We start from the raw sequence: 22,560 nt of genomic DNA, 5'->3' as shown, positions 1-22,560 counted from the left end.
GACAATTTTTCCATCAACTGTGAGGATAAAACCCCCACACTTTCCTGGTGAGGTCTCTCAGTACTCCACTACCCTCTTGCAAGCACGCTCCAATGGTGAAGTCTTCCAGCGCTCCACTACCCTCTTGCTAGCACGCTCCAATGGTGAAGTCTTCCAGCGCTCCACTACCTTCTTGCTAGCACGCTCCAACGGTGAAGTCTTCCAGCGCTCCACTACCCTCTTGCTAGCACGCTCCAACGGTGAAGTCTTCCAGCGCTCCACTACCCTCTTGCTAGCACGCTCCAACTGTGAAGTCTTCCAACTGTGAAGTCTTCCAGCGCTCCACTACCCTCTTACTAGCACGCTCCAACGGTGGTCTTCCAGCGCCCCACTACCCTCTTACTAGCACGCTCCAACGGTGGTCTTCCAGCGCTCCACTACCCTCTTACTAGCACGCTCCAACGGTGAAGTCTTCCAGCGCTCCACTACCCTCTTACTAGCACGCTCCAACGGTGAAGTCTTCCAGCGCTCCACTACCCTCTTGCTAGCACGCTCCAACGGTGAAGTCTTCCAGCGCTCCACTACCCTCTTGCTAGCACGCTCCAACGGTGAAGTCTTCCAGCGCTCCACTACCCTCTTACTAGCACGCTCCAACGGTGACGTGTTCCAGCGCTCCACTAGCATCTTCACACAGAGACCTCCAATGGTGGACCAAGTCACTGTTTCACTCCCTCTGACTGCCACCAGTCACTGATGTCTCATCACCTCTCAGAACACCAGACTAGCAGATGGGAAACATTATTAATGGGAGGGTAAACTGTCATAAATTCTGAACCTGGATCATAGATGGCGCCAAGGTTCATAACACTAGTTCGTTGCAATTCCTGATTAGTATGAATCTACAGGCGTCTGGGCCTGTGGCGGAGTGCATGGACCTGCTCTCTATGGCTCCATAAAGAGTCTAGTGAGATTAGTCATATCTGAGATGTGAGCAGAGGTTAGTGTCACCTTCGTGAAGAATTCGTTTGGATTGTCAACATTGAGCGTGTTCAGGGATTCACAGAGAAGAGATTCGTTCTTAATATTTGACAACAATGTCTTTTTATCATCAGCGAATGTTCCATCTTTCTTATGCAAAGGCGTAATGATATGAGTGGTTTTTGCTCTGGACTTTGTATAGGAGAAGAAATATTTATGATTCCTCTAAATTTGTCCTCGTCTCGCTGCAGTTTTATACTATTCTTGTAGGCTCAGTTCAGTAGCTTATTTTTACCCACTATTTACCTACTAACTCTTTACCTACTAACTCTCTTTACCTACTAATTTTTACCTTTCTAACTCTTAGTTCTCGTTTAAGAGATGTTAGGTAAGATAATTATCAGGAGAAAACACTAAACCATTAAGACTATAGCACTTGGAAGGGATTTGAGGATAAGGATTTAGGATGGGACGGGAAAAGGAATGGTGCCCAACCATTTGGAGCGTCGGGGATTGAACACCGACCTGCAAGAAGCGAGACCATCGTTTTACCGTCCAGTTTAAGTGGCTAAATTCGAATTTTCAAGTATTTCTGTGATTTTGTTTTCTTTGTTAATGGAGATAGCGCTGTTCTCGTTCCAGTAGCAACTTTTTCTGTTTCTCCCTCAGTGTTGAACCCGTCCCCTTAAAATTACGTTGCTTTTCGCTCGTGTGTCCATATGGCCAAAAATGGACGTAATTTGAAATGAAATCGGCTAACGAAAGTGACGTACTGTCCCGTTTTCTGTTTTGAATCTTCCGGCTTTCTCGGTTGTGTAAGGAGAGGAAACTTTCAACTAACGGTTTTCATGACGTTTTGAGACCTTAGAACTTCCTGCCCTCCTAACTTACCAAAGAACCCATGACATGCTGTTTTGGAAAAAAATATAGATGTGTATATTTTCAATTATTTTTCATTTTCAAATTACGTCCATTTTCGACAATTCGGGCAAACAGCCAAATTCAGACGTAATTTGTAAGATGACAGGTTGCAGTGTTATGCCCAACCACTTGGGCTCGACGGTAGAGCGACGGTCTCGCTTCCTGCAGGTCGGCGTTCAATCCCTGATAGCCAAGTGGTTGGGCACCATTCCTCCCTTCCCCCGTCCCATCCCAAATCTTTATCCTGACCCCTTCCAAGTGCTATATAATCGTAATGGCTTGGCGCTTTCCCCCCTGACAAGTCCCTCCCTCAGTGTTATGAGACGTGAACACGTGCCTGGTGTTAATGGGTCTCTTCACTCCAGAAAAAGACTAAGGTTTGATTTATCATGTTTTTCATTCCAGTAAATTTGTGATACTGGGGATTGCTTGAATTATTAATTCCCGGTTAATAAGTTTGTTATTGAAATTGAATTTTCTGAATTATCTTCCTAGAGGTTTTGAGATGGGCTGAACAGATGTCTGGTCTGAGCCTGTCTGAACTTCACTTAGATTGAGATATAAGTAATGTACATTTGTAATCAATCTAGTTCTTATAACAATTTGTCATTGTTAAGATAAGATTTAAGGTATTTTCTCCTAGTTGCTTCTATTATTTTCTGAGTTGAGGCAAATTATCCATAAAGTCTCCAAGAGGGCAAGGGAGGGAATTATCAGGGGAAAGAGTCAAGACATTACGACTATATACATAGCCTTAAGAGGTATTTTTCTCCTAATTTTTAACTTCATTTAGACTACTTCTGGTATTTTCTCTGATATGCAATAGTTACTGCATTTTAAAACTTTTGTTTCTGGAGACTGAAGTCGCCAAACAAAGTTCGAACAGGTGTGCGTGAGTGTTCCAACGCAGCGTTCGAATTTCATCGGGTAGTTGTAAAACTGATGAGGACTGGCAACTGGTGCCTAATAAACAAGGACAGTAAATAGTTATTTCAGTGTTGATTATCGGCTCTACCACCATATTGTTTGTGGTGTTTAGCAGCTCAGTGCAAGTGTCATTGATGTGCAGGCTGACCCCATCACCCTGGAGCCTGTGCAGGCTGACCCCATCACCCTGGAGCCTGTGCAGGCTGACCCCATCACCCTGGAGCCTGTGCAGGCTGACCCCATCACCCTGGAGCCTGTGCAGGTTGACCCCATCACCCTGGAGCCTGTGCAGGCTGACCCCATCACCCTGGAGCCTGTGCAGGCTGACCCCATCACCCTGGAGCCTGTGCAGGCTGACCCCATCACCCTGGAGCCTGTGCAGGCTGACCCCATCACCCTGGAGTCTGTGCAGGCTGACCCCCCCATCCCGTAGCCTGTTTGATACCTGGTTGATGGGGCTCTGGGAGTTCTTCTACTCGCCAAGCCCGGCCCGAGGCCAGGCTTGACTTGTGAGAGTTTGGTCTACCAGGCTGTTGGTTGGAGCGGCCCGCAGGCCCACATACCCACCACAGCCCGGTTGGTCCGGCACTCCTTGGAGAAAATGATCTAGTTTTCTCTTGAAGATGTCCACGGTTGTTCCGGCAATATTTCTTATGTTCGCTGGGAGGACGTTGAACAACCGTGGACCTCTGATGTTTATACAGTGTTCTCTGATTGTGCCTATGGCCTGTACACGCTACGATTCTTGATTGACTCCTATCAGATGATTGACAGGTGAGAGGCGGGACCAACGAGCCAGTGCTCAACCCCCGCAAGCAGAACTAAGTATAGGCTGACCTCCCATTCTTGAACCTATCTTTCCTCTCAAATCTGAACTGATAACTTTTGGGTATCCAAAGCTAACAGTGACGTACAGTGTTCCAGAGTGTACATATTCTTGCAAGGTGTACACTGTCTTACAGGGCAACCCATCTTGAGGTTATCTTGAGTTGATTTCGGTGCTTAGCGTCCCTGCGGCCCGGTCCTCGACCAGACCTCCTTTTTTTGTTACACATCCCCAGGAAGCAGCCCGTAGCAGCTGTCTAACTCCCAGGTACCTATTTACTGGGGAGTAAGTAGGTACAAACAGGAAACAGGAAACAAACTCTGCCCATTTGTTTCCGCCTTTACCAGGAATCAAACCTGGAACATTAGGACTACGATTCCCGAGCGCTGTCCACTCAGCCGTTAGGTCCCCCCCCCGTGTCATTGTTCCAGAACTAAACACAAAACGTTCAGAAGCAACGTACATCAATTAGCGATAATATCTGTTGATGATAATTCTCAAGTTGGAGGGAGACTCTACGCCAGCGACAAACATTCAGGAATTTGACGAAAGACTTGATGAGTAATATCCTGGCACTTAATTGTCACACTTCAGGAGGTTTGTGCTGGACCAACCGGGCTGTGGTGGGTATGTGGGCCTGCATGCCGCTCCAAGCAACAGCCAGGTGGACCGAGCTCTCAGAAGTCAAGCCTGGCCTCGGGCCGGGCTTGGGGAGTAGAACAACTCCCAGAACCCCATCAAGTAGGTATCTGTGCCTCTTTTTTCCATCGCGGCGTAGTCAGTATTTATTGACAGTTTTGAGCTATGACCAGGCCTCCTGGTCTGACCTGTGTCTGACCAGGCCTTCTGTCTTTAACCAGGTCTCCTGTCTTTAACCAGGTCTCCTGTCTTTAACCAGGTCTCCTGTCTGTGACCTAGACTCCTGTCTATGACCTAGACTCCTGTCCATGACCTAACTTCCTGTCTATGACCTAGACTCCTGTCTATGACCTAGACTCCTGTCCATGACCTAACTTCCTGTCTATGAGCAGGCGTCGTGTGCGCTATGTTTTTATCCTCGTATTTTTAGTTTCTGTATGTCGCTTGGCTCAGTTTACAAACACGTTTTATACATGAATGGGACGATTTCAGGACAATTTGTCTGTATCAATGTTTGTTCTTAATTGGCGTGTCATACTTTTGATAGTCTGGGCCTCCAAACAAGCTGATGAAAGAGGTGATTCGCTTTGACCAATATCACATTGATGTTTTCATTTTCCGAGGCATCAATTCATCAGTATGGCATAAAAAGCTGGCGGGCGAGCAGTCTCTGTGCACATTATATTGATAATATTGTTACCATTACCACCTGTGTCGTGCAGAGAGAGAGAGAGAGAGAGAGATGTTTTGGCTGTGATCCTGTACTCGATGGAGGTGAGAAAGCTGCACTTTTGTATTGACAATTATAATCTCTAATACTGCTTTTGTTCTGGTATGTTATGTTTACATATGTGAGTATTTGTACTATGTAAAGAGGTTATGGGTAGATTTGTTCTAGTTTTAACATTAAGCTTTGTGAAAGACATGTGATTGGGTAGAGGTGTTGCACATTATTTTCTCAGTCATCCCAGACCACCTTCTACTAACTCCGTGAATCGCCTTCACATCATTCAATTCAGTTTCTTTATTATGCACCCCATACCCCATCTCGTAGGCACTAGTGGAAAGGGTTATAGAGACACATAATGGGTTCAGGAACTGAACCCCAGAGTTCGTTTAGCTGAGCAAGTGACAATCTTTTGACGCAAGTTACACAATTTGTAATGTTACATACACATGTACATATATATACAATCATTTATACAAATACATATACATATCCATGGTCTTTTTATATCACACGTGTTTCAACAAGAGGCTCACAACAGTCACTATACAAGGCACTTTATATCTGTGGTGAGTCACACAGTTACTAGTCTTGCTCCACACCCACCCAACTGGGCGGCAGCTTTACAGTCATGTGCTCCACACACACCCAACTGGGCGGCAGCTTTACAGTCATGTGCTCCACATCCACCCAACTGGGCGGCAGCTTTAGTCATGTGCTCCACACACACCCAATTGGGCGGCAGCTTTACAGTCATGTGCTCCACACCCACCCAACTGGGCGGCAGCTTTACAGTCATGTGCTCCACACCCACCCAACTGGGCGGCAGCTTTACAGTCATGTGCAGGCTGCACCTACAGTAAGCAAACTCTGGATACTTCGCTAAGATTCCTGGCAGTACATCATTATGAATGAAGCACTTACATCAGCAATGACTAACCTCAAATATCCCAAAGGATTTCCCTATGCTTATATCCTTGCCTATAGGCCTCTCAACTGTCAATCATACCCTTCCATCTCGGTCATGATCCCTCTATTCTATGCAATACTACCTACTTTTCCGTTGTAAAATGGCGAATGCGCTGCTAGGCCTATCAGGAGGCCAGTTGAAAATAGTTTACAAAGCCATTCATCTAGAAAGAGAAAGAAGATATCTAGACATCTTACTCTCTGTGTGACCTGCAAGGTCCTGCTCAACCACAGAGCTGTGTTCTAATGATGTAACTGAATGTGGATAACATTATCATGACTTCCATTCTGCTCAGTTGGAATTGCTCTCCTAGTAGTTAGTGATTAATTCTAGCGATGTTAATACCCCTCACTGTGCCTGCTTATCAACCATTTCCCTCTCCTTGACCCAAATACCAGTCTCTTGCCACCACCACTACCACCACACTAGCACCTTCACCACCACCACCACCACCACCGTAGCCACCTTCTTCCACAACCACCACCACCACCACAACCATCACCACCACCACCACCACCACCACCACCATCACCACCACCACCACCACCACCACCACAACCATCACCACCACAACCACCATAATCAGTGGTGTTCTCCTGTGCCCCCAGAATCACCCTCCCGGGCAGGTTCCACGAGCTCAACATCCACTACGGGGTCTTCCTGGGCGGGATGGGTGACTTCACTGAGGTCTTCCTGGGACTCCTCGACGACTTCCGCGGCTGTCTGGACCAGGTGAGTCCCCCTCCCCCCCCCTGCTTACACCACTGCGTAATACTTCACAGTACACTGCTACTATGTGTACTTCAGCTCTGTGTACTACGCTACAATACTGTATAATGAAGTGGATAGGTTGTAGGTTCATGATCCTTCTTGTTGTATAATATAGGATAATATATTGTAATGATGCCCAATATGCTTCAGTGTCACTAATATTTGTCTGCCACACTCACCACCCACAACCATCACTACGTACCACACTCACCACCCACAACCATCACTAGGTACCACACTCACCACCCACAACCATCACTAGGTACCACACTCACCACCCACAACCATCACTAGGTACCACACTCACCACCCACAACCATCACTAGGTACCACACTCACCACCCACAACCATCACCAGGTACCACACTCACCACCCACAACCATCACTAGGTACCAACACTCACCACCCACAACCATCACTAGGTACCACACTCACCACCCACAACCATCACCAGGTACCACACTCACCACCCACAACCATCACCAGGTACCAACACTCACCACCCACAACCATCACCAGGTACCACACTCACCACCCACAACCATCACCAGGTACCACACTCACCACCCACAACCATCACCAGGTACCAACACTCACCACCCACAACCATCACCAGGTACCATACTCACCACCCACAACCATCACCACGTACCACACTCACCACCCACAACCATCACCAGGTACCAACACTCACCACCCACAACCATCACCAGGTACCACACTCACCACCCACAACCATCACCAGGTACCAACACTCACCACCCACAACCATCACCAGGTACCACACTCACCACCCACAACCATCACCAGGTACCACAATAACCACCCACAACCATCACCAGGTACCACAATAACCACCCACAACCACTACCAGGTACCAACACTCACCACCCACAACCACTACCAGGTACCACAATAACCACTCCCCTACCTCCTACAGGTGATGTACAACGGGCTGGAGGTCCTCCGGGAGGTGCAGGAGGACCCCAAGTCGTCGCAGGTGTATGGAGTCGAGTGGGAGTGTTCGGAGGAGTTCGATGCCACCCCTGACGTGGCTATCAGCTTCATCAAACCCGGAGCGTACGTGGCCTTCCAGGACTCCTACCCCAGGACGGGAGGATCCATCAAGATGGAGATCAAGACGCAGTCAGAACACGCACTACTTCTCTATAACACCGGGCCACCATCCAGGTAATTCCTAAGTTACTGATCCCATCAGACAGTTTTCTCTGATAAAAAGCCGAGAATGAACGTTTTCTCATCTCAATTGAACATGAGAATTGTGTCATCCATTACTCGCTCAACTTCAGATGTTTGTTTACATCGTAGTAGTAGTCGAACTTCAGGCATTTTATTGACACTATTTAACGTTTGATGTTCTGGTCTTAGTTCCGGGGCCAGTGACCCCTCGGCCAGCATCCTGGCGGAAGGTTTGGTCATATAAAATGTTGCTGCTTGTAGCTCTCAGATCAATATAGAGTTTCTAGCCTCGTTGATCAGGTTACTGCTGTTGATGGTTATCAAGTTCCTTCTTGAACACAATGGGGGTTTGCTGGCAGTTTCTCTTCTGTTCAGAGTGAGGGTGATACGCCATGAGGCCTTATGGGATATATATTTATATCTTAGTGCACTTATTCCACCTCTAAATTGTTATGTGCGTATGAACAAGAATATCTTGTTCATTCTATCGTGCTTCCAGAGTGATGGGCACAACATTAAGAACAGCTTGGTTATAGCTTTCTTAACATTAAGCAATATAGTCGTAACGGCTTGGTGATTTCTCCTGAAAATTACGAATCCAGGTCTTGCAAGGAATATTAACAATCTGTAGATTACGGATCACTTTCACCTGCTTTCCACAGAATACAGTACATCCCATTTTAAGCGTTCTCGGTATTTTTTTTATCGAAGATATTCGTGCATTAATGTACTCTACTGCACAGTCTCCAAATTAACAAGTTCCTTAGGTTCTAATGAAGCAGTTAACACCTTACAGATCCAGTCTAGAGAGCATAATGGTTTTAATAATGTTAACATTGCCTTGACATTTTCTTTTTTTTACTTCGTTGATTTTTTTTTTTTTTTGCACTAGAGATCAAAGCATTTTTGTTTAATTATAATGTTTTCCGACAGGATAAGTCTCAGTTCTTGAAAGTTTTCTTTCTGATCTATGGAATGGTTTGAGTGTTTTTAATGCGGTTGAAGGTTTAATCTCACAGTTGTATTTTGTGGAATGGTTTAACTTTGGTTCAAGTTTTAATTTCTTCGCCTTACTCTTGGTATATAACCAGTAAGTGGTTATATACTAAGAGTTAACAATGACTTCATATTGTTTGTTGTGGCCCATTGTATGACTTGGTTTACATAAATGTTGGAGGTATTTTATCCTCTATGGATACTATACATAGAGGTGTATATATGTAAGCTATGAGAGTGGGAAGAGCATTAGAGCACGACACCCAACCCACAAATCTAAAAATCAAAGTACTGGCGATGTTTCGCTCTGTCCTGGACCGTTATCAATAAGTAACGGACCGAAACGTCGAAAATTCCTTTAGTTTCAGATTTATGGGTTGGATGCCTTATACTAAGCCCTATATATTTTAAATATATTTTTATATCATTGTGTTACATGTTATTGTGCCTGTACCCAGAACAACGAAAGCTCTTGCTTGACTTCCTTAACTAGTGCTCTGTGGATCAATATATTTCTTTAAGACAGAGATGGTTATAAACAATGAGGTCCAGACCAGAGTTCGTTCATGACTACAGCTTTCAAGAAACAGCTTTAGCCTGGCTCTCATCTAGGTAATAACTACTGTCTTTCTTCCTCCTACAGATCCGATTTTATCGCCCTTGAGATCTATGAGGGTCACCTCAGGCTCATCCTCGATAAAGGCAATGGAGCTGTCGGCCTCAACAGGTACACACACACACACACGCATATATATAATATATATATAATATTTATTTATTTATTTGTCGTTTCAACATTCATTTGAGTGTAATTTTGTTGTTTTTAAATATTATTAGAAACTTCTTTTTGAAAATGATTTCACATTTGTAATGAGTTTTACTTAATGTTATACGACGAAATATGTTCATAAATCAGTCGTCTGCCCGGACAGTGAATCCGGATATAAATGCTGGCATACTCTATGTGTAAATTTATGAATAACGTTATGTATAATTGGCATAATTTATGTATGTGTAATGTAAATATTTATCTCATAGGTCCACCTATTTCTCCCGCACCTCTCACTGAAATACAATCCTCATTATAGATTCTTGACGCCTTATATGTCAAGTTGTTCACCTATTCATATATATATATATATATATATATATATATATATATATATATATATATATATATATATATATATATATATATGCGAACAAGCCTGAATGGTCCCCAGGACAATATGCAACTGAAAACTCACACCCCAGAAGTGACTCGAACCCATACTCCCAGAAGCAACGCAACTGGTATGTACAAGACGCCTTAATCCACTTGACCATCACGACCGGACATAATGAGGTGATAGCCGAGGCTATTTGAACCACCCCACCGCCGGCACTCGGATAGTAATCTTGGGCATAGCATTTTACCAAATCACCTCATTCTTTGGGGCACACGTGAGGAACACAAATGCGAACAAGCCTGAATGGTCCCCAGGACAATATGCAACTGAAAACTCACACCCCAGAAGTGACTCGAACCCATACTCCCAGAAGCAACGCAACTGGTATGTACAAGACGCCTTAATCCACTTGACCATCACGACCGGACATAATGAGGTGATAGCCGAGGCTATTTGAACCACCCCACCGCCGGCACTCGGATAGTAATCTTGGGCATAGCATTTTACCAAATCACCTCATTCTTTGTAGTATGATCTTGTATGGTCAAGTGGATTAAGGCGTCTTGTACATACCAGTTGCGTTGCTTCTGGGAGTATGGGTTCGAGTCACTTCTGGGGTGTGAGTTTTCAGTTATATATATATATATATATATATATATATATATATATATATATATATATATATATATATATATATATATATATATATATATATATATATATATATATATATACCCTGTTCACTTTATATACCTTATGCACATCATTTACGCTAAACTCATCTTATGCCCTGTACTATGACTTAGCCTGTCCTCATTATATACCCTGTACCATACACTCTTCATTATATAACTGTACACATACACTTTTCATTATATAACCTGTACACATACACTTTTCATTATATAACCTGTACACATACAGTCTTTTCATTATATACCCTGTACACATACACTCTTCATTATATACCGTGTACACACTTATACCCTTGTACCTACTATAGTTCATGTATTTTTATACAGTATATGTTGTTCTCAGGCGTTCAATCCCCGACCGTCCATAAGTGTTCGGGCACTATTCCTTCCCCCCGTCCCATCGCAAATCCTTATCCTGACCCCTTCCAAGTGTTATATAGTATAATGGCTGTCTTGTACGGTCAACAATCAAGTTGGTATACATCACTGTACAGTCTTGGTTGTCCTTACTTTCTGGTGTACAATTACCCTCTTTTGTAATATGATAAAGAAATTGATGCTCCACATGGAAGCTAAGATTTCCGTGATGCCATTAACTTCCCCGTGTCACCTTTTTTTGTATTGAAGGGATTCGAACCCTCGACCTGGGTACTGCCAGTCACGCACCTCACCTCTGGGCCACTTTATAACATGTCCAGCATCTCTTCAGATTTTATTACGGGCTCACCATAGCCCGTGCTACATGGACACTTCGTCCTGAGCAGCTAAATCTTTAACAACAACAACTCTTCACATTTTTACGGTCTATTCATGCCCGTGCCACCTCTTGGGTGGCTTAATCTTCATCAATCATCAGATTTACTGCCCGCTCCTGTGCCAGGTAAGTCCACTACGGGCTCACCCTATCCCGCGCTACTTGCCCCGCTCCTGTGCCTGGTAAGTCCACTACGGGCTCACCCTATCCCGCGCTACTTGCCCCGCTCCTGTGCCTGGTAAGTCCACTACGGGCTCACCCTAGCCCGCGCTACTTGCCCCGCTCCTGTGCCTGGTAAGTCCACTACGGGCTCACCCTATCCCGCGCTACTTGCCCCGCTCCTGTGCCTGGTAAGTCCACTACGGGCTCACCCTAGCCCGTGCTACTTGCCCCGCTCCTGTGGCAGGTAAGTCCATTACGGGCTCACCCTAGCCCGTGCTACTTGCCCCGCTCCTGTGCCAGGTAAGTCCACTACGGGCTCACCCTAGCCCGTGCTACTTGCCCCGCTCCTGTGCCTGGTAAGTCCACTACGGGCTCACCCTAGCCCGTGCTACTTGCCCCGCTCCTGTGCCAGGTAAGTCCACTACGGGCTCACCCTAGCCCGTGCTACTTGCCCCGCTCCTGTGCCTGGTAAGTCCACTACGGGCTCACCCTAGCCCGTGCTACTTGCCCCGCTCCTGTGCCTGGTAAGTCCACTACGGGCTCACCCTAGCCCGTGCTACTTGGAACTTACTGTTGCCAGTAGGTGAATCTTCAACAACAACTCTTCAGATGTAATCTTACGTCTCACTCCTCCAGCTTCACCAACGCACTCTTTATACTCTTAAAGACGTTACAGATGTATTGTGATGAATTAACAGCCTCTCCATCTTGGAAATGTTTCAATAGAATATAAACAAAATATATAATTCTAGCAGGTACCTATAAGGATCAGCATCATTACAAATACATTTCAGCTTCCTGTAAATTACCTGTAGAGGATTTCGATAGTTCTTCTACTGCCAGAGAAGAATTCTACTGCCTTACTTCTTGTCAGCTTTCCTTGGTGATTGCCTGGAGCCAAATTCACGAAGCAGTTACGCAAGCACTTGGATAGTGATTCACGGTTGTGATAATGATTCACGGTTGTGATAGTGATTCACGATTGTGATAGTGATCCACAGCTGCACTGTTGATTTGACCTCGGTTAAACCCAGTCTTGTTTTCCCCGTCTACTTTGTTTTGCCAAATTTTCTCCCTCCCCCCCCCTCTCTCTCTGTCTCTCTGTCTCTCTGTCTCTCTCTGTCTCTCTGTCTGTCTCTCTCTCTCTCTCTCTCTCTCTCTCTCTCTCTCTCTCTCTCTCTCTCTCTCTCTCTCTCTCTCTCTCTCTCTCTCTCTCTCTCTCTCTCTCCCTCCCTCAGTGAATATATTGTTCCATGTGTTCCTCCCGCAGCTCCATCTTCATCAGTGACGGAGTGTGGCACAAGCTGGAGGCCCACTTCAAGCCTGCCTACATGGAACTTAACGTCGACGACCACATCGAGGACCAGCCAACCCACGTTGGCGAGAACAAGTTCTTTGACCTTTCCGGCTACCTCTTCATCGGGGGAGTGGAGGTCAACAGGCAAGCCCGAGCTGTCAGCCAGGGGGCCAAGAATGGTGACAAGAGGTTAGTGCAGAGTTTGAATTCTACCTTATAACCTGTTCGGGAAAAAAGGAAAGGGTGTATGCATGTATTTGTGAAGGATATCTTTTATGTCAGTTTGTTGGTTTATTCTTCGTGGTGTTCTGTGTTTTCTCAGTTGACTTCGGGTTTTTTGTTTTGTTTCTTATTTGAGGCTTTACCGGGGCTGTGTGGCTGTCTCAGACCATGGCAAGTGGGCACGTGGTCGTCCACACCATGGCAAGGGGGGCACGTGGTCGGCCACACCATGGCAAGGGGGCACGTGGTCGTCCACACCATGGCAAGGGGGCACGTGGTCGTCCACACCATGGCAAGGGGGCACGTGGTCGGCCACACCATGGCAAGGGGGCACGTGGTTGGCCACACCATGGCAAGTGGGCACGTGGTCGTCCACACCATGGCAAGTGGGCACGTGGTCGTCCACACCATGGCAAGTGGGCACGTGGTCGGCCACACCATGGCAAGGGGGGCACGTGGTCGTCCACACCATGGCAAGTGGGCACGTGGTCGGCCACACCATGGCAAGTGGGCACGTGGTCGTCCACACCATGGCAAGTGGGCACGTGGTCGGCCACACCATGGCAAGGGGGGCACGTGGTCGTCCACACCATGGCAAGGGGGCACGTGGTCGTCCACACCATGGCAAGGGGGCACGTGGTCGTCCACACCATGGCAAGGGGGCACGTGGTCGTCCACACCATGGCAAGGGGGCACGTGGTCGGCCACACCATGGCAAGGGGGCACGTGGTTGGCCACACCATGGCAAGTGGGCACGTGGTCGTCCACACCATGGCAAGTGGGCACGTGGTCGTCCACACCATGGCAAGTGGGCACGTGGTCGGCCACACCATGGCAAGGGGGGCACGTGGTCGTCCACACCATGGCAAGTGGGCACGTGGTCGGCCACACCATGGCAAGTGGGCACGTGGTCGTCCACACCATGGCAAGTGGGCACGTGGTCGGCCACACCATGGCAAGGGGGGCACGTGGTCGTCCACACCATGGCAAGTGGGCACGTGGTCGTCCACACCATGGCAAGTGGGCACGTGGTCGTCCACACCATGGCAAGTGGGCACGTGGTCGTCCACACCATGGCAAGTGGGCACGTGGTCGTCCACACCATGGCAAGTGGGCACGTGGTCGTCCACACCATGGCAAGTGGGCACGTGGTCGTCCACACCATGGCAAGTGGGCACGTGGTCGTCCACACCATGGCAAGGGGGCACGTGGTCGGCCAAACCATGGCAAGTGGGCACGTGGTCGGCCACACCATGGCAAGTGGGCACGTGGTCGTCCACACCATGGCAAGTGGGCACGTGGTCGTCCACACCATGGCAAGTGGGCACGTGGTCGGCCACACCATGGCAAGTGGGCACGTGGTCGTCCACACCATGGCAAGGGGGGCACGTGGTCGGCCACACCATGGCAAGGGGGGCACGTGGTCGTCCACACCATGGCAAGTGGGCACGTGGTCGGCCACACCATGGCAAGGGGGGCACGTGGTCGTCCACACCATGGCAAGTGGGCACGTGGTCGGCCACACCATGGCAAGGGGGGCACGTGGTCGGCCACACCATGGCATGGGGGGCACGTGGTCGTTCACACCATGGCAAGTGGGCACGTGGTCGGCCACACCATGGCAAGGGGGGCACGTGGTCGTCCACACCATGGCAAGTGGGCACGTGGTCGTCCACACCATGGCAAGTGGGCACGTGGTCGTCCACACCATGGCAAGGGGGCACGTGGTCGGCCACACCATGGCAAGTGGGCACGTGGTCGGCCACACCATGGCAAGGGGGGCACGTGGTCGTCCACACCATGGCAAGTGGGCACGTGGTCGTCCACACCATGGCAAGTGGGCACGTGGTCGGCCACACCATGGCAAGGGGGGCACGTGGTCGTCCACACCATGGCAAGTGGGCACGTGGTCGTCCACACCATGGCAAGGGGGCACGTGGTCGGCCACACCATGGCAAGGGGGCACGTGGTCGGCCACACCATGGCAAGGGGGCACGTGGTCGGCCACACCATGGCAAGGGGGCACGTGGTCGGCCACACCATGGCAAGGGGGCACGTGGTCGGCCACACCATGGCAAGGGGGGCACGTGGTCGTCCACACCATGGCAAGGGGGCACGTGGTCGTAAACCACGTCGTTAAGCAGTGTCCTAAACTTGTATACCATGCAAGGTGATGGAGAAGATCGTGAGAAAAACCCTGGTAACACATCTGGAGAGAAGGGACTTCGTGACAACCCGTCAACATGGGTTCAGGGAGGGTAAATCTTGCCTTACAGGTTAATAGAGTTCTACGACCAAGTGACAAACATTAAACAAGAAAGATAAGGATGGGCGGACTGCATTTTCTTGGATTGTCGGAAAGCCTTTGACACAGTACCACATAAGCTGGAGAGACAGGCAGGAGTAACTGGTAAGGTGCTCCAGTTGATAAGGGAGTACTTAAGCAATAGGAAGCAGAGAGTTACAGTGAGGGGTGAGACCTCAGATTGGCGTGGTCACCAGTGGAGTCCCACAGGAATGGTCGAACAAATGGCTGTTAGAGGGGTAGGAAGCAGGAGACCAGATACAAGGTACCATTTGGGAGATGAAATACTTCAAGAGTCAGAGAGAAAGACCTGGGGGTTGATATCACGCCAGACCTGTCCCCTGAAGCTCATATCAAGAGGATAACATCAGCAGCATATGCCAGGTTGGCTAACATAAGAACGACCTTTAGAAACTTGTGTAAGGAATCTTTCAGAACATTATATATCACATATGTCAGACCAATCCTGGAGTATGCGGCCCCAGCATGGAGTCCATATCTAGTCAAGCAAAAGACTAAACTGGAAAAGGTTCAAAGGTTTGCCACCAGACTAGTACCCGAGCTGAGAGGTATGAGCTACGAGGAGAGACTACGGGAATTAAACCTCACTTTGTTGGAAGACAGAAGAGTTAGGGGGGACATGATCACCACATTCAAGATTCTCAAGGGAATTGATAGGGTAGATAAAGACAGGCTGTTTAACACAAAGGGCACACGCACTAGGGGACACAGGTGGAAACTGTGTGCCCAAATGAGCCACAGAGATATTAGAAAGAACTTTTTTAGTGTCAGAGTGGTTGACAAATGGAATGCATTAGGAAGTAATGTGGTGGAGGCTGACTCCATACACAGTTTCAAGTGTAGATATGATAGAGCCCAGTAGGCTCAGGAACCTGTACACCTGTTGATTGACGGTTGAGAGGCGGGACCAAAGAGCCAGAGCTCAACCCCCGCAAGCACAAATAGGTGAGTACAGCCACCGGGGCACTGATGCCCCCGGGAATGCCCAACCAGCTCCTAGAGTAACCCGTTCTCTGTGATAACCATCTTTAATAAATTCATTGCGAGACATACTCCACAAGGGAAGAGGACAGCAACACGTATATACCACAAGGTGTGCGGATCGCAGCGTATATACTCTGCTTCTCAGTTTATATACGCTGAGAGTTGAGACATAAGTATACTGTAGTTGCTTGTTGATCGGTAAGTTATTAATCGTCCAGCGGTTGATTACATGAAGCGCGACTCTTGACCACATCCCCAGATAGCTTTGTTGGTGTGGCCCATAATACAGCATCGCATCTAGAGTATGTTGGTTATATATCATACTGCACAGGCAGACATCCTATATGATGCATAACATCATACTGCTGCAGGCAGACATCCTATATGATGCATAATATCATACTGCTGCAGGCAGACATCCTATATGATGCATAATATCATACTGCTGCAGGCAGAGACATCCTATATGATGCATAATATCATACTGCTGCAGGCAGACATCCTATATGATGCATAATATTATGATGTCCATCTAATAGAGTCACGCAATTAATCACGTCACATCAATTAATCACGTCACATCAAAGACCTTTTATATACTTTTAAAAGTTAAACTTGAAGTGTTCCACTTACTACATTATTATTATGCTTATTATACCTCATTATAACTCTCCATAAAAATACTTTGTATTATTCAAAAGAATATTTCATCACGAAGAATAATGCTTATAGAGCGAAAATCTAAGCGTTATTAAAATGTTAAACTATACTCGGGACTTTGTATTAATATATATATATATATATATATATATATATATATATATATATATATATATATATATATATATATATATATATAATTGAAAACTCACACCCCAGAAGTGACTCGAACCCATACTGCCAGGAGCACTCTGCTGGAGTACAGGATCCCTTAACCGCTCGACCATCACGGCCAGACAAAAGAGGATGGTAGCCTAGGCTAATTCCCATTCCCCCGCCGGCACTCGGTTGGTAATCTTGGGCATGGTATTTTATCAAATCACCTCATTCTTTGGGGCACACTTGAGGAACACAAATGCAAACAAGCCCGAATGGTCCCCAGGACTATATGCGACTGAAAACTCACACCTCAGAAGGGGTGTGAGAGGTTAAGGTATCCTGTACGCCAGCAGAGTGCTCCTGGCAGTATGGGTTCGAGTCATTTCTGGGGTGTGAGTTTTCAGTTGCATATAGTCCTGGGGACCATTCAGGCTTGTTTGTATATATATATATATATATATATATATATGTATATATATATATATATATATATATATAATATATATATTTGGCCCTCTATACACAATATATATATATATATATATATATATATATATATATATATATATATATATATTGTGTATAGAGGGCCGAGGTGTGTTTGTATATAGAGGGCGGAGGTGTGCTTGTGTATAGAGGGCGGAGGTGTGCTTGTATATAGAGGGCGGAGGTGTGCATGTATATAGAGGGCGGAGGTGTGCTTGTATATAGAGGGCGGAGGTGTGCTTGTATATAGAGGGCGGAGGTGTGCTTGTATATAGAGGGCGGAGGTGTGCTTGTATATAGAGGGCGGAGGTGTGCTTGTATATAGAGGGCGGAGGTATACTGGTATATAGAGGGCAGAGGTGTGCTTGTATATAGAGGGCGGAGGTATACTGGTATATAGAGGGCAGAGGTGTGCTTGTATATAGAGGGCGGAGGTGTGCTTGTATATAGAGGGCGGAGGTGTGCTTGTATATAGAGGGCCGAGGTATGCTTGTGTATAGAGGGCAGAGGTGTGCTTGTATATAGAGGGCGGAGGTGTGCTTGTATATAGAGGGCGGAGGTATACTGGTATATAGAGGGCAGAGGTGTGCTTGTATATAGAGGGCGGAGATGTGCTTGTGTATAGAGGGCCGAGGTGTGCTTGTATATAGAGGGCGGAGGTGTGCTTGTATATAGAGGGCGGAGGTGTGCTTGTATATAGAGGGCGGAGGTGTGCTTGTATATAGAGGGCCGAGGTGTGCTTGTATATAGAGGGTGGAGGTGTGCTTGTATATAGAGAGCGGAGGTGTGCTTGTATATAGAGGGCGGAGGTATACTGGTATATAGAGGGCAGAGGTGTGCTTGTATATAGAGGGCGGAGGTGTGCTTGTATATAGAGGGCGGAGGTGTGCTTGTATATAGAGGGCGGAGGTGTGCTTGTATATAGAGGGAGGAGGTATACTGGTATATAGAGGGCAGAGGTGTGCCGGGTCTGCATTACCATCATTCTCTACTGTGTTAATCTTGCTCCAGTGCCATTGGCGGCTCCTCCCCCACGCACCTTTCCATTTCATTAATTCCCGCCGGCATGCCATGGTGGTGTTGTGACGTGATGTTGTTGCTTGTCTCTCGCCGCCTCTCCTCTCCTCTCCACCAAAGTTTACCCTCCCAGACTTGGGTTATGTGTTGATGCGGAAGATTAATGGAGTTAATGCCTTTATCAGCACCCGCCGTCTTCGCTTAGTATATATGGAGATGAGGTGTGTATGGTGATTAAGTCATATTAACGAAGTTGCCAGCTCTGGTGTCTCTCCCCCTCGCCATATTCATTAGTATGGCAGTGTGCGCGCCTTGAACACGTATATATGGTGATGTGCGTTGGTGTAATTACTGCTTCTCTCTCTCTCCCCTACAGCCTCGAGGGCTGCATCCAGAGCGTGAGTGTAGGGGAGAAAAGCTTGAGCATTCGGGACGCCCAGATCACCCAGGGCATCAAGGCCGAGTGCCAGTGGGCGTACCCATGCCTCAAGAACCCCTGTGTGGATGGCAGCCGCTGCCTTCAGGAAGGCACTGACGGGTTCAAGTGCGAGTGCGACCTGGCCCTCTGCGTGCGCCAGAACTTCACCACCGCCTACAAGGTCTTCACCAAAACTACTCTGCCCTTTGATCTCGAGGTACGCTCACTCCCTTCTCTTATTGTCTATGGCTTAACCTGTGTTCTGTGCCCTAGTTTATAGCCATAACTGGAGTAGAATATAAATTATCATAAGACATTTAGAGTAATATATCCTGGAATATATATATTGACTTATATTTACATGACACTGTCCACCGTCATTCTTATAATATTCCTTTTCTCCTCCCCGGAGTTAAACGGTTGGTTCATCATGTCACATTGTTGTGTGCAGGTGCTGAGTCTGACGCCCATGGAGGTGCAGGAGGGCGGCCAGGCGCTCATCACCTCAGACCATCTTAACCTCGTCCTCGACTATGAGAAGGTGGGTGGTGGTAGTGGGTGAAGGTGGGTGGTGGTAGTGGGTGAAGGTGGGTGGTGGTAGTGGGTGAAGGTGGGTGGTGTTAGTGGGTGAAGGTGGGTGGTGGTAGTGGGTGAAGGTGGGTGGTGGTAGTGGGTGAAGGTGGGTGGTGTTAGTGGGTGAAGGTGGGTGGGGTTAGTGGGTGAAGGTGGGTGGTGGTAGTGGGTGAAGGTGGGTGGTGTTAGTGGGTGAAGGTGGGTGGGGTTAGTGGGTGAAGGTGGGTGGTGGTAGTGGGTGAAGGTGGGTGGTGTTAGTGGGTGAAGGTGGGTGGGGTTAGTGGGTGAAGGTGGGTGGTGGTAGTGGGTGAAGGTGGGTGGTGTTAGTGGGTGAAGGTGGGTGGGGTTAGTGGGTGAAGGTGGGTGGTGGTAGTGGGTGAAGGTGGGTGGTGTTAGTGGGTAAAGGTGGGTGGTGTTAGTGGGTAAAGGTGGGTGGTGTTAGTGGGTGAAGGTGGGTGGTGTTAGTGGGTGAAGGTGGGTGGTGTTAGTGGGTGAAGGTGGGTGGGGTTAGTGGGTGAAGGTGGGTGGTGGTAGTGGGTGAAGGTGGGTGGTGTTAGTGGGTAAAGGTGGGTGGTGTTAGTGGGTAAAGGTGGGTGGTGTTAGTGGGTGAAGGTGGGTGGTGTTAGTGGGTGAAGGTGGGTGGTGTTAGTGGGTGAAGGTGGGTGGTGTTAGTGGGTGAAGGTGGGTGGGGTTAGTGGGTGAAGGTGGGTGGTGTTAGTGGGTGAAGGTGGGTGGTAAGTAGTAATATTGGTGTCAGTGGGTGATGGTGGGTACTAAGCATTAGTGGTGGTGTCAGTGGGTGATGGTGGGTGCTAAGCATTAGTGGTGGTGTCAGTGGGTGATGGTGGGTACTAAGCATTAGTGGTGGTGTCAGTGGGTGATGGTGGGTACTAAGCATTAGTGGTGGTGTCAGTGGGTGATGGTGGGTACTAAGCATTAGTGGTGGTGTCAGTGGGTGATGGTGGGTACTAAGCATTAGTGGTGGTGTCAGTGGGTGATGGTGGGTACTAAGCATTAGTGGTGGTGTCAGTGGGTGAAGGTGGGTACTAAGCATTAGTGGTGGTGTCAGTGGGTGAAGGTGGGTACTAAGCATTAGTGGTGGTGTCAGTGGGTGAAGGTGGGTACTAAGCATTAGTGGTGGTGTCAGTGGGTGAAGGTGGGTACTAAGCATTAGTGGTGGTGTCAGTGGGTGAAGGTGGGTACTAAGCATTAGTGGTGGTGTCAGTGGGTGAAGGTGGGTACTAAGCATTAGTGGTGGTGTCAGTGGGTGATGGTGGGTACTAAGCATTAGTGGTGGTGTCAGTGGGTGAAGGTGGGTACTAAGCATTAGTGGTGGTGTCAGTGGGTGATGGTGGGTACTAAGCATTAGTGGTGGTGTCAGTGGGTGAAGGTGGGTACTAAGCATTAGTGGTGGTGTCAGTGGGTGATGGTGGGTACTAAGCATTAGTGGTGGTGTCAGTGGGTGAAGGTGGGTATCAGACTAAAACATATTCACAAGTTGCACTAACGTCACACGTAATTAAACAAACCGAAAGTGTGATGAGGAGTGTGATCACCAGTAGCGTGGAGACCAGTGACCTCCACAACCCAGTGCGTGGAGACCAGTGACCTCCACAACCCAGGTCAACATGAATTTAGAGGAGGAAAGTCATGCCTTTCGCAGTTACTTAATCACTATGACAAAATATAGGAAGCATTTGAAGAACAGCAAAATGCAGATGTGGTGTACATCGACATTTTCAAAGGCATTTGATAAGTGTGACATGGATTGAAACCACATAAAATGAGATTAGTTGGAATAATACGTAAAGTAGGGCGATAGATATTCAGTTTCGTGTCTAACAGAACACAAAGAGTAAAAAGTCAATTAAATAAAATTAAATCCAAGCACGGTGAAAAGCACTGTACCTCAGGGCACAGTTTTTGCACCACTGCTTTTTCTCATTCTCATATCAGTTATAGACAAAAATGCAAATCACAGCTTTGTGTCATTTTTGCAAAGACACAAAAATCAGCATGAAAATTACTTGTGTAGAAGACACTGAAAAATTGCCAGCTGATATTAAGTTCGATTGGGCAAGAGAAATAACATGATGTTTAACAGTGATAAATTTCAATTACTTAGGTAGGGAAAAATTAAGACCTTAAACCAAATTCAAATTAAAAGACACAATTAGGTCTGCCCATAGTAGGAAAGCAACATGTGAAGGATATAGGAATAATGACGTCTGACGACCTAACATTTAAGGAACAAATATAAATATTCCAAACAAATATTGCGTCAGCCAGAAAAATAACAGAATGGATTAAGAGAACCTTCAAATCCAGGGATCTCATCACAATGGTTGTACTATATAAATCACTTGTACTGTCCGGTCTTGAGTACTGCTCAGTACTCACTTCCCCCTTCAGAGCAGGAGAGATTGCTGAAATAGAAGGAGTACAGAGTACATACGTCATACATAAACGCGATAAAGCACCTTAATTATTGAGATCGTCTTAAAAGCACTAAAATATACAATCTAGAAGGAAATCAAGAAAGTCCTGGAGGTATCGTGGAAAAGTTTCAAGGTCATTACTGAACTCTTTCACAAATATGGGCCAAAAAGGAGAGAGAAAAGAAAAGAAAAGGAACTAGATAGATGACACAGTAAAAATAGCTCTGATTACTAAGCAGAAAGGAATTATAGTCACATGGAATAA

At 47.3% G+C, this 22,560-nt stretch overlaps 1 protein-coding gene across 1 annotated transcript in view; it reads left to right on the top strand.

Annotated features, from left to right (window-relative positions):
* The window catches only part of LOC123756874 (chondroitin sulfate proteoglycan 4), a 261,088-nt gene that overhangs the window by 136,009 nt on the left and 102,519 nt on the right, over positions 1 to 22,560 (top strand). The window contains exons 4-9 of the mRNA XM_069331572.1: positions 6,576 to 6,699; positions 7,680 to 7,930; positions 9,579 to 9,662; positions 12,986 to 13,201; positions 19,243 to 19,501; positions 19,736 to 19,825. Of these exons, the coding sequence (XP_069187673.1) occupies positions 6,576 to 6,699; positions 7,680 to 7,930; positions 9,579 to 9,662; positions 12,986 to 13,201; positions 19,243 to 19,501; positions 19,736 to 19,825 (1,024 nt within the window). The remainder of the gene's footprint in view (positions 1 to 6,575; positions 6,700 to 7,679; positions 7,931 to 9,578; positions 9,663 to 12,985; positions 13,202 to 19,242; positions 19,502 to 19,735; positions 19,826 to 22,560) is intronic.

This window comes from Procambarus clarkii, chromosome 26 (genome assembly GCF_040958095.1).
Source record: "Procambarus clarkii isolate CNS0578487 chromosome 26, FALCON_Pclarkii_2.0, whole genome shotgun sequence".
NCBI classification, from domain to species: domain Eukaryota; kingdom Metazoa; phylum Arthropoda; class Malacostraca; order Decapoda; family Cambaridae; genus Procambarus; species Procambarus clarkii.
This window is presented reverse-complemented; position numbering and strand designations above follow the sequence as displayed.